Source organism: Lytechinus variegatus, chromosome 9 (assembly GCF_018143015.1).
Source record: "Lytechinus variegatus isolate NC3 chromosome 9, Lvar_3.0, whole genome shotgun sequence".
In the NCBI taxonomy this organism is placed as follows: Eukaryota; Metazoa; Echinodermata; class Echinoidea; order Temnopleuroida; family Toxopneustidae; genus Lytechinus; species Lytechinus variegatus.
The window spans coordinates 32,461,426-32,474,910 of record NC_054748.1 but is presented as its reverse complement, the minus strand read 5'-3'; the positions used below and the strand labels follow the sequence as shown (position 1 = coordinate 32,474,910).

General features: G+C 32.4%; 1 protein-coding gene across 1 annotated transcript in view; it reads right to left on the bottom strand.

Annotated features, from left to right (window-relative positions):
- LOC121421981 (fibrillin-2-like) overlaps positions 1-12,517 on the bottom strand; it is a 29,358-nt gene extending 16,841 nt beyond the window's left edge. The window contains exons 1-5 of the mRNA XM_041616783.1: positions 12,448-12,517; positions 7,751-7,873; positions 5,720-5,842; positions 3,689-3,811; positions 1,669-1,791 (exon numbers count right to left, since the gene is read on the bottom strand). Coding sequence (XP_041472717.1) covers positions 1,669-1,791; positions 3,689-3,811; positions 5,720-5,842; positions 7,751-7,873; positions 12,448-12,517 — 562 coding nt within the window. The remainder of the gene's footprint in view (positions 1-1,668; positions 1,792-3,688; positions 3,812-5,719; positions 5,843-7,750; positions 7,874-12,447) is intronic.
- Between the last annotated feature and the right edge of the window lie 968 nt (positions 12,518-13,485).

Sequence of the window (13,485 nt, the reverse complement as noted above, 5' to 3'; positions counted from 1 at the left end):
AAAAGCTGTTAAAATAGTAATCATTGCATGCCGGTGGGAGCCGTAAGCACATTGGCTTGAAGAAGAACGCCAGTATACGACCATCACTGGCCAATGTCATCAATTGTAATTTTCATCGTTTTTATCATTAATGTTAAATCATATTAATAATCATCATGATAATGATAAATGAAGACGTTTAATTATTGCTATGATGGATACGGTTAATGTTATTAACTTCATGATCATATCAATTCAGATTTTTCGCTTCAGGATGAAAGACGTTCTCAAGAATCTAGAAAATATATTGTCAAAAGTCCGCCATGACAAATAATATCCAATAGGTCTTTGTCAAAACTTTGTCAAAAAATGTTGAATAAAACAACAGTTTAATCCTCGATAAAAAAATACACAAAGGGATTTTGTTTTCAGTTCCTATATCTAGGAAGAAACTGCTTTTCGGGTTCACCAATTTTCGACAAAGTACTCGCAGCTGTTCATTGTCATTTGACATAAAAAAATAATATATTTACTGTGTTCTTAAAGCAGTCGTGCGTCGCGGAGCGAAACTGTCTGATGACAAGTAGAATGAATAGATATCAGCAACAAATGTATTTACCAAAGTGTTTGTCAAATGTTAAACTCCTATCGAGCATAATTAGAGCCGTAATGTCATTCATTTCCCGAAAGATAGCATCTGTAAAGTTAAAGGACAAGTCCACCCCAACAAAAACTTGACTTAAATAAAAAGAGAAAATTCAAGCATAACACTGAAAATCCATCAAAATCGGATGTAAAATAAGAAAGTTATGGCATTTAAAGTTTCGTTTCATTTCACAAAACAGTTTTATGCTTCATCTCGGTCGGTATGCAAATGAGGGAACTGGTGACATCACTCACTCACTATTTCTTTGTATTTTATTATATGAAATATCTTTATTTTCTCGTCATTGTCATGTAAAATAAAGTTTCATTCTTCCCTCAACACGTGGAATTCCATTATTTTAACATTTTGTGCTTCAGGCAAGGAGTTCCTGATCGTCAAATTCGTACAAATTGAAATTTTGTATAATTCAAACAATAAAAACAAAAAAAATAGAGAATGAATGACATCATCGACTCTCTCATTTGGATGTAACTGGCTCGTTCATATAACTATTTTTGTTAAAAATAGGCGAAACTTTGAAATGTCATAACTTTCTTATTTTAGATCCGATTTTGAGGAAATTTTTAAAGCATTGTGCTTGTCTGATTTTTCTCTATTGATTCAAATCAACATTTTTCTGAAGTGGACTTGGCCTTTAACTATGTCTCTACACTATGACCAGGCCTGAACTCGGCTTGACATGGGTAAAAAAAAATCATTCTCTTATAAACATGATGTTAACTCTGAGAAAGCAACTCTTTCCACCAGTTTACCTAAGGATACGTTTGATATTTAGCGGTAATTTTTCTGACACTCGATTTAAGCCTGATTTGTTCACTATGTTATGCAGGGCTCACTGGTAGAGCAGTTGCTTAACGGAAGTGGCTAGCCAGGGTAGTAATATTATCATTATTACTATTATTATTATTATTATTATTATCAAGATGACTATTGATATTTTTTTTACATTATCAAGGCTACCTTTAGCTATCATATTAAGGGCATATTATTTGGGTCGAAATACAATAAAATCGTGTTCTTACCAACGCAGTCAAATCCATTACCAGTATATCCAGCTAGGCATACACACGTATAACTTCCTATGTTGTTCACACACTCGGCGTTGACATGACAGACGTGGGTGCCCGATGTACATTCGTCGATATCTGAATGATTGTGATAATGTACAATTATCTGAGCAATAGCCCATAAAACACAAACAATACTATCCATGTGTACTATTGTGTCGTAATTATCTCATCATTATACGTATTGTTTATATTGAATCATTCTAATATCGTTACTGTTATGTTCATCATTATCAATTATTGTACATAAAAAATGGAGTGATTGATTATTTCCAAACATCAATGAAACATATAAAACACAAAATAAATAAAAGCTGTTAAAATAGTAATCATTGCATGCCGGTGGGAGCCGTAAGCACATTGGCTTGAAGAAGAACGCCAGTATACGACCATCACTGGCCAATGTCATCAATTGTAATTTTCATCGTTTTTATCATTAATGTTAAATCATATTAATAATCATCATGATAATGATAAATGAAGATGTTTAATTATTGCTATGATGGATACGGTTAATGTTATTAACTTCATGATCATATCAATTCAGATTTTTCGCTTCAGGATGAAAGACGTTCTCAAGAATCTAGAAAATATATTGTCAAAAGTCCGCCATGACAAATAATATCCAATAGGTCTTTGTCAAAACTTTGTCAAAAAATGTTGAATAAAACAACAGTTTAATTCTCGATAAAAAAATACACAAAGGGATTTTGTTTTCAGTTCCTATATCTAGGAAGAAACTGCTTTTCGGGTTCACCAATTTTCGACAAAGTACTCGCAGCTGTTCATTGTCATTTGACATAAAAAAATAATATATTTACTGTGTTCTTAAAGCAGTCGTGCATCGCGGAGCGAAACTGTCTGATGACAAGTAGAATGAATAGATATCAGTAACAAATGTATTTACCAAAGTGTTTGTCAAATGTTTAACTCCTATCGAGCATAATTAGAGCCGTAATGTCATTCATTTCCCGAAAGATAGCATCTGTAAATTTAAAGGACAAGTCCACCCCAACAAAAACTTGACTTAAATAAAAAGAGAAAATTCAAGCATAACACTGAAAATCCATCAAAATCGGATGTAAAATAAGAAAGTTATGGCATTTAAAGTTTCGTTTCATTTCACAAAACAGTTATATGCTTCATCTCGGTCGGTATGCAAATGAGGGAACTGGTGACATCACTCACTCACTATTTCTTTGTATTTTATTATATGAAATATCTTTATTTTCTCGTCATTGTCATGTAAAATAAAGTTTCATTCTTCCCTCAACACGTGGAATTCCATTATTTTAACATTTTGTGCTTCAGGCAAGGAGTTCCTGATCGTCAAATTCGTACAAATTGAAATTTTGTATAATTCAAACAATAAAAAAAAAGAAATAGAGAATGAATGACATCATCGACTCTCTCATTTGGATGTAACTGGCTCGTTCATATAACTATTTTTGTTAAAAATAAGCGAAACTTTGAAATGTCATAACTTTCTTATTTGACATCCGATTTTGAGGAAATTTTTAAAGCATTGTGCTTGTCTGATTTTTCTCTATTGATTCAAATCAACATTTTTCTGAAGTGGACTTGGCCTTTAACTATGTCTCTACACTATGACCAGGCCTGAACTCGGCTTGACATGGGTAAAAAAAATCATTCTCTTATAAACATGATGTTAACTCTGAGAAAGCAACTCTTTCCACCAGTTTACCTAAGGATACGTTTGATATTTAGCGGTAATTTTTCTGACACTCGATTTAAGCCTGATTTGTTCACTATGTTATGCAGGGCTCACTGGTAGAGCAGTTGCTTAACGGAAGTGGCTAGCCAGGGTAGTAATATTATCATTATTACTATTATTATTATTATTATTATTATCAAGATGACTATTGATATTTTTTTTACATTATCAAGGCTACCTTTAGCTATCATATTAAGGGCATATTATTTGGGTCGAAATACAATAAAATCGTGTTCTTACCAACGCAGTCAAATCCATTACCAGTATATCCAGCTAGGCATACACACGTATAACTTCCTATGTTGTTCACACACTCGGCGTTGACATGACAGACGTGGGTGCCCGATGTACATTCGTCGATATCTGAATGATTGTGATAATGTACAATTATCTGAGCAATAGCCCATAAAACACAAACAATACTATCCATGTGTACTATTGTGTCGTAATTATCTCATCATTATACGTATTGTTTATATTGAATCATTCTAATATCGTTACTGTTATGTTCATCATTATCAATTATTGTACATAAAAAATGGAGTGATTGATTATTTCCAAACATCAATGAAACATATAAAACACAAAATAAATAAAAGCTGTTAAAATAGTAATCATTGCATGCCGGTGGGAGCCGTAAGCACATTGGCTTGAAGAAGAACGCCAGTATACGACCATCACTGGCCAATGTCATCAATTGTAATTTTCATCGTTTTTATCATTAATGTTAAATCATATTAATAATCATCATGATAATGATAAATGAAGATGTTTAATTATTGCTATGATGGATACGGTTAATGTTATTAACTTCATGATCATATCAATTCAGATTTTTCGCTTCAGGATGAAAGACGTTCTCAAGAATCTAGAAAATATATTGTCAAAAGTCCGCCATGACAAATAATATCCAATAGGTCTTTGTCAAAACTTTGTCAAAAAATGTTGAATAAAACAACAGTTTAATTCTCGATAAAAAAATACACAAAGGGATTTTGTTTTCAGTTCCTATATCTAGGAAGAAACTGCTTTTCGGGTTCACCAATTTTCGACAAAGTACTCGCAGCTGTTCATTGTCATTTGACATAAAAAAATAATATATTTACTGTGTTCTTAAAGCAGTCGTGCATCGCGGAGCGAAACTGTCTGATGACAAGTAGAATGAATAGATATCAGCAACAAATGTATTTACCAAAGTGTTTGTCAAATGTTTAACTCCTATCGAGCATAATTAGAGCCGTAATGTCATTCATTTCCCGAAAGATAGCATCTGTAAATTTAAAGGACAAGTCCACCCCAACAAAAACTTGACTTAAATAAAAAGAGAAAATTCAAGCATAACACTGAAAATCCATCAAAATCGGATGTAAAATAAGAAAGTTATGGCATTTAAAGTTTCGTTTCATTTCACAAAACAGTTATATGCTTCATCTCGGTCGGTATGCAAATGAGGGAACTGGTGACATCACTCACTCACTATTTCTTTGTATTTTATTATATGAAATATCTTTATTTTCTCGTCATTGTCATGTAAAATAAAGTTTCATTCTTCCCTCAACACGTGGAATTCCATTATTTTAACATTTTGTGCTTCAGGCAAGGAGTTCCTGATCGTCAAATTCGTACAAATTGAAATTTTGTATAATTCAAACAATAAAAAAAAAGAAATAGAGAATGAATGACATCATCGACTCTCTCATTTGGATGTAACTGGCTCGTTCATATAACTATTTTTGTTAAAAATAAGCGAAACTTTGAAATGTCATAACTTTCTTATTTTACATCCGATTTTGAGGAAATTTTTAAAGCATTGTGCTTGTCTGATTTTTCTCTATTGATTCAAATCAACATTTTTCTGAAGTGGACTTGGCCTTTAACTATGTCTCTACACTATGACCTGGCCTGAACTCGGCTTGACATGGGTAAAAAAAATCATTCTCTTATAAACATGATGTTAACTCTGAGAAAGCAACTCTTTCCACCAGTTTACCTAAGGACACGTTTGATATTTAGCGGTAATTTTTCTGACACTCTCGATTTAAGCCTGATTTGTTCACTATGTTATGCAGGGCTCACTGGTAGAGCAGTTGCTTAACGGAAGTGGCTAGCCAGGGTAGTAATATTATCATTATTACTATTGTTATTATTACTATTATTATTATTATTATCAAGATGACTATTGATATTTTTTTTACATTATCAAGGCTACCATTAGCTATCATATTAAGGGCATATTATTTGGGTCGAAATACAATAAAATCGTGTTCTTACCAACGCAGTCAAATCCATTACCAGTATATCCAGCTAGGCATACACACGTATAACTTCCTATGTTGTTCACACACTCGGCGTTGACATGACAGACGTGGGTGCCCGATGTACATTCGTCGATATCTGAATGATTGTGATAATGTACAATTATCTGAGCAATAGCCCATAAAACACAAACAATACTATCCATGTGTACTATTGTGTCGTAATTATCTCATCATTATACGTATTGTTTATATTGAATCATTCTAATATCGTTACTGTTATGTTCATCATTATCAATTATTGTACATAAAAAATGGAGTGATTGATTATTTCCAAACATCAATGAAACATATAAAACACAAAATAAATAAAAGCTGTTAAAATAGTAATCATTGCATGCCGGTGGGAGCCGTAAGCACATTGGCTTGAAGAAGAACGCCAGTATACGACCATCACTGGCCAATGTCATCAATTGTAATTTTCATCGTTTTTATCATTAATGTTAAATCATATTAATAATCATCATGATAATGATAAATGAAGATGTTTAATTATTGCTATGATGGATACGGTTAATGTTATTAACTTCATGATCATATCAATTCAGATTTTTCGCTTCAGGATGAAAGACGTTCTCAAGAATCTAGAAAATATATTGTCAAAAGTCCGCCATGACAAATAATATCCAATAGGTCTTTGTCAAAACTTTGTCAAAAAATGTTGAATAAAACAACAGTTTAATTCTCGATAAAAAAATACACAAAGGGATTTTGTTTTCAGTTCCTATATCTAGGAAGAAACTGCTTTTCGGGTTCACCAATTTTCGACAAAGTACTCGCAGCTGTTCATTGTCATTTGACATAAAAAAATAATATATTTACTGTGTTCTTAAAGCAGTCGTGCATCGCGGAGCGAAACTGTCTGATGACAAGTAGAATGAATAGATATCAGTAACAAATGTATTTACCAAAGTGTTTGTCAAATGTTTAACTCCTATCGAGCATAATTAGAGCCGTAATGTCATTCATTTCCCGAAAGATAGCATCTGTAAAGTTAAAGGACAAGTCCACCCCAACAAAAACTTGACTTAAATAAAAAGAGAAAATTCAAGCATAACACTGAAAATCCATCAAAATCGGATGTAAAATAAGAAAGTTATGGCATTTAAAGTTTCGTTTCATTTCACAAAACAGTTATATGCTTCATCTCGGTCGGTATGCAAATGAGGGAACTGGTGACATCACTCACTCACTATTTCTTTGTATTTTATTATATGAAATATCTTTATTTTCTCGTCATTGTCATGTAAAATAAAGTTTCATTCTTCCCTCAACACGTGGAATTCCATTATTTTAACATTTTGTGCTTCAGGCAAGGAGTTCCTGATCGTCAAATTCGTACAAATTGAAATTTTGTATAATTCAAACAATAAAAAAAAAGAAATAGAGAATGAATGACATCATCGACTCTCTCATTTGGATGTAACTGGCTCGTTCATATAACTATTTTTGTTAAAAATAAGCGAAACTTTGAAATGTCATAACTTTCTTATTTTACATCCGATTTTGAGGAAATTTTTAAAGCATTGTGCTTGTCTGATTTTTCTCTATTGATTCAAATCAACATTTTTCTGAAGTGGACTTGGCCTTTAACTATGTCTCTACACTATGACCAGGCCTGAACTCGGCTTGACATGGGTAAAAAAAATCATTCTCTTATAAACATGATGTTAACTCTGAGAAAGCAACTCTTTCCACCAGTTTACCTAAGGACACGTTTGATATTTAGCGGTAATTTTTCTGACACTCTCGATTTAAGCCTGATTTGTTCACTATGTTATGCAGGGCTCACTGGTAGAGCAGTTGCTTAACGGAAGTGGCTAGCCAGGGTAGTAATATTATCATTATTACTATTGTTATTATTACTATTATTATTATTATTATCAAGATGACTATTGATATTTTTTTTACATTATCAAGGCTACCATTAGCTATCATATTAAGGGCATATTATTTGGGTCGAAATACAATAAAATCGTGTTCTTACCAACGCAGTCAAATCCATTACCAGTATATCCAGCTAGGCATACACACGTATAACTTCCTATGTTGTTCACACACTCGGCGTTGACATGACAGACGTGGGTGCCCGATGTACATTCGTCGATATCTGAATGATTGTGATAATGTACAATTATCTGAGCAATAGCCCATAAAACACAAACAATACTATCCATGTGTACTATTGTGTCGTAATTATCTCATCATTATACGTATTGTTTATATTGAATCATTCTAATATCGTTACTGTTATGTTCATCATTATCAATTATTGTACATAAAAAATGGAGTGATTATTTCCGTACATCAATGAAACATATAAAACACAAAATAAATCAATACTGTTAAAATAGTAATAATTGCATGCCGGTGGGAGCCGTAAGCACATTGGCTTGAAGAAGAACGCCAGTATAAGACCTTCACTGGCCAATGTCATCAATTGTAATTTTCATCGTTTTTATCATTAATGTTAAATCATATTAATAATCATCATGATAATGATAAATGAAGATTGTTAATTATTGCTATGATGGATACGGTAAATGCTATCAACTTCATGATCATATCAATTCGGCTTTTCGCTTCAAGGATGAAAGACGTATTCAAGAATCTAGAAAATATATTGTCCAAAGTCCGCCATGACAAATAATATTTGTCAAAAAATGGCTCGTTTCTCAGAGTTAACATCATGTTTATAAGAGAATGATTTTTTTTACCCATGTCAAAAAATATATTATTGATAAACTAAAATTTAAGATCCGTTCCGATGTGAAACTCTTGCATGCAGAGTCTTTGTTCATTGAAATTGAAAACACAGGATTTAAAAATATCATCATAGGTTTGATTTATAGACCACCAGGCTCTAATCTTGATTTGTTTTGTGAAGAGCTAGAGCAATATTTATATGCAATAGGTAATGAAAATAAACATACTTTTATTTTTGGTGATTTTAATATCAATTTCCTACCCTCGGTCGACAGTAATCATTCAATCAATTTTATGAAACTAATGTACTCATTCGGCTTCCATTCATTCATCAATAAATCCACTAGAATCAACCCAAATTCATCTACTCAAATTGACAATATTTTTTCCAACGTACATAGCAACATGAATAATAAAATGATAGGAGGAATTCTATGCTCTGAAGTTTCAGACCACCTACCAATATTTTTAACTTGTGAAATGAAATTACCGTGCCCCAAATCAATTAACCAACACTCATATCGAAAAGAATCTAAACGTAATATTGAATTAATGAAGCAAGACTTATTACTTGAGGGGTGGGAGGATGTCTATAATGAAACTGACGCAAACACATCGTATAATCTCTTAAATAATAAATTACAACATTATTATGAAAAGAATATTCCCATAGGAAAAGTAAAAAATAATCGAAAAACACCCAAACAACCATGGATAACAAAAGGTTTATTAAAATCAATACAGACACGTAATTGCCTTTACAAGTCACATTTACGCAATCCTACTGAAGCCAATTTAAAAAAATACAAAGTATATCGCAACAAGTTAACAAAATTAATTCGTTTATCACTTAAAATGTATTATACTAATAGAATAAAAGATGCCAGTTCAAACACTTATACTACCTGGAAAATCATCAAAGAACTAATGGGAACAAGTGCAGATCCCCCACCTACTGATGACATGACTTTAAATGGTTCCAAAGTTGACTCTTCACTTCATGCAAACTCATTCAATTCATTTTTCACAAATATCGGACCCGAACTTGCAAGCAAGATCAATAGCCAAAATGCGCATTTCACAGATTACCTCCCCGAACCTAATCCACATTCATTTTTCCTGAACCCTACGAACCCCACAGAAATTCTCAACATTACACGGTCTCTTAATAGCTCCAAATCTCATGGGCATGATAAAATTAGTATGTCTCTTTTAAAAGAAATAATTCATCCGCTTGCAAACCCTCTTAGTCATGTTTTTAATAAATCTCTTTCACAAGGTATATTTCCTGACTTATTCAAAATCGCCAAAGTCAATCCAATTTTCAAAAAAGACAATCCTCATGAAATAAGCAATTATCGTCCTATATCTCTTCTCCCTAGTATATCCAAAATCCTCGAGAAAATAGTTTATAATAGACTTTATGAATTTATCAACAAACACAATTTATTAATTTCTAATCAATATGGCTTTAGAAAAAATTATTCCACAAACTTGGCTTTAATCCAAATTTACGATAAAATAACAAACGCCATAACCAACAAAGAGCATGTCATTGGTATATTTTGTGACCTCAGTAAGGCGTTCGATACACTGAATCATAATATTTTACTTTCAAAACTTAATTATTATGGTATTCGCGGTCAATCACTCCTTTGGTTTAAAAATTATTTAATAAACCGAAAACAATATGTCACTTTTAATGGCAACGATTCTAGTTTACCTCCAGTTCAATGTGGTGTCCCTCAAGGTTCCATTCTAGGCCCCCTTTTATTTTTATTATATGTCAATGATATTATTAATACATCTTCCATTTTATCATTTGTATTATTTGCTGACGACACAAATATATTTTTTTCTCATAAAAATATAACTTCCTTAAACAACATCTTAAATATTGAATTAATTAAAGTCTCACAGTGGTTTAAAGCTAATGAACTATCCTTGAACTCGAAAAAGACCCACTTCATCCATTTTAAACATTCTCATATTACAGATTCTCCAATTCACTTACAGATTGACGGCACACCATTAGAGCGGAAGACTCAATCTAGATTCTTAGGCGTCATCATAGATCAAGCTTTGTCTTGGAATGAACATCTGCACCATATCATGATATGTATCTCGAGAAATATTGGAATAATTTCCAAGTTGAAATTTATTTTACCACACAAAACTTTATTTCTATTGTATAATTCGTTAATACTCCCGTATATAACATATTGTAACGTTGTTTGGGCTAATTGTGGTTCCACAAAACTTACTTCTATTTCTAAATTACAAAAAAGAGCAATTCGCATTTGTACAGGATCACATTTTTTGGCTCACACCGATCCTTTATTTTTTAAACTGAAAACATTAAAAATTGCTGACTTATATACTATTCAAATAACTATAATTATGTTTAAATATATTAACAATCTGCTCCCTTCGTCTTTTGATAACATGTTCAAATTTAATAGTACTGTCCATACTTACCCAACGCGCATATCCGGAAACTTTCATCTCTCTAACCCCAGACTGGTAATTGCCTCTAAATCAATACGACACCATGGTCCTGACATTTGGAATGGTCTTCCAAACAATATTAAAACGTGTTCAACCATATACTCATTAAAAGCCACTCTAAAGAAAACTATCATTCAATCTTATCAACCCCACCCTCCAAATTAAAACATTCACTCAAATATTCACATTCGCTATTTAATATTCTGATTTTACTCAACTGCTATACACAGCACCAGCACCTGCACTTGCAATGCACCCACTTGGTCAGTAAATATCAATCTTAGTCACGAATCTTTATGAGGCCGCCATCAATTCAAGCCTAGCCGCTCACGATGGCGGTCTCCTGCGTTCATTTTTTACATTAAATGTATATGTTTACATTTATAAAAGATTAATTTATACTCACATCCTTATTTGTATTTATTATGTAATATGACCACATTGTTTATATTATGAATTATTTTGTATTTTGTAATTATAAATAATTTTGTATTGTGTTTTTGAACGCAGAAATAAATGCAAACAAACAAACAAACAAGAAGGGGGAATGGCATTTTCAAAGTCACAGACTCATTTTGAGGGGTCGTGATATGAACAATGGGGGGCACTCTCTTTTAAATGTGACTTAATTGCTGTTTTTTATCATCCATCATTTTATCGACAAACATACTTTCCGATTTTTTTTACACTTATTGGTTGGGCGACCAAACTTGTAAACTATTTATGAATGAATAATCTTTATATTGTATAAAGTCATCCTTTTCCTAACAATATCTCAGGTTCAGATAAATTTATGGACTAATCAGTTATGGATACAGTATTTGAAAATGAGGAGGAGAACTGTTCAATTGGGGGAGGGGAGCCACTTACAATTATAATTTTTGACACGTGTTTTATGTTAAAGGGGGTACTGCCATAAAACCTATATGATGATATATTACAACGTTTTTGGGGTTCACTCAACTATGACCAAACGTTATCAAACTTTTGTGTGGAATGGATAGTGAAACATAAGTATTTTAAAATTCACACATACAAAAAAAAAAATCTTCGCCTAACCCCGTACTTACACAATCTGAAAAACGACTCTTTGTGACTTTCAAAACTTGTGATTTTTTTATTTAATCTTTGATTTATACTCATGCATGACCTAACCTTCCATTCTCATTATTTTTCACAAGAGTTGTATAATGAGTGTAAAAAAAATCTACGAAATATTACATCTCAAAATCTTTTTTCCGTTCAAATCTTTCAGCAATTTTTTATATGTAGGCAGCACAAAACTCATTCGCACAACAACACATTTATGAGTTGATAAATCTACATGTATAGATAGACAGACAGATGGATGGATGGGTAAACAGCAATAGCCTTTAACTTAGAGAGTGAAACCGTGCGGTACAGAGCGAGGAGAGAAATATAGATAAAGATTAATATAAAGAAAGAGAAAAAGGAGAAACATTAACAAACCTGCGGAAGTAGGCATTTTAGTTGTTGTGAAGCTTTCAGTTGTTGAATCCCCGGATGTTGTGCTTTCCATATCACCTGATTTGTCCGAAAAAGAAATAATTATAAAAATTGCTTCATTTGTGTACATGTCTTTAAATAACCTGACACCACAATATAGTAGATTTGTTAAGAGGTTGAACGCTGCATTTTTTAGTACAAATGTCCCACTTGGCACAAATGTTCCTTGAGTCAAAAGAAAAAGATTCATCCAAAGAGACACGCTGTATCTATGCAAATAAGCAAGTAATTTGCATAAATTTGCATATTATGTCGATCTAGTGAAAACAAGTATATGTTTTCACCAGAACTGCCCTAAAATTGGAAATAAAGACTGAGGGTAAGAAAGGGAAGAAAATTGTCATAAAATGATTGGGATATCCTTGTTTATTATTAGCTAATTTACGTAAATTATGCAAATTATGATTTAAAACAGAGTTTTAAACAGAGTGCTAAACTGTTTTACAAATAGCAGCAATTAATACACAATGTAACCGCTCTCCATGAAAGACAATATATTAGCGAAAACAGTGATATGCTTCATGACAGTATTAGTTTCTTAATTTGCTTAGAAAGAGGGCAAATATGTCAAAATGTAAGACGTGATATTGCGCAAAAATCGAGACCAAAACAACCTCCATGTCACAGTCACACTCACGAATCGGACGATAAAGCGACCAGTGGTACGTCATTCGAGATAACACAATCTCAACACAATAGCTTCCATCGGCTTATCGTATCGCTTTTGCTGGTGTGTCTGCCACACCATAATGTATGATATATACGGGCAAAATGCATTTCGGTATCGGTAAAACACTATTTGTTTGAGTTGTTTCTAATTTGTTTCTCTTGGAAAATTTACAGGAGAAATTGCTTTGCAGGTTACTGCTTTAATGAAGCTCTGGCACATGAATCATGACGACTGTACCCTACCTCAATCCATATTTTAACTTTATTAAAATATATATATTTTGGATACCCCGAAGTGGCAAATTTGCATTC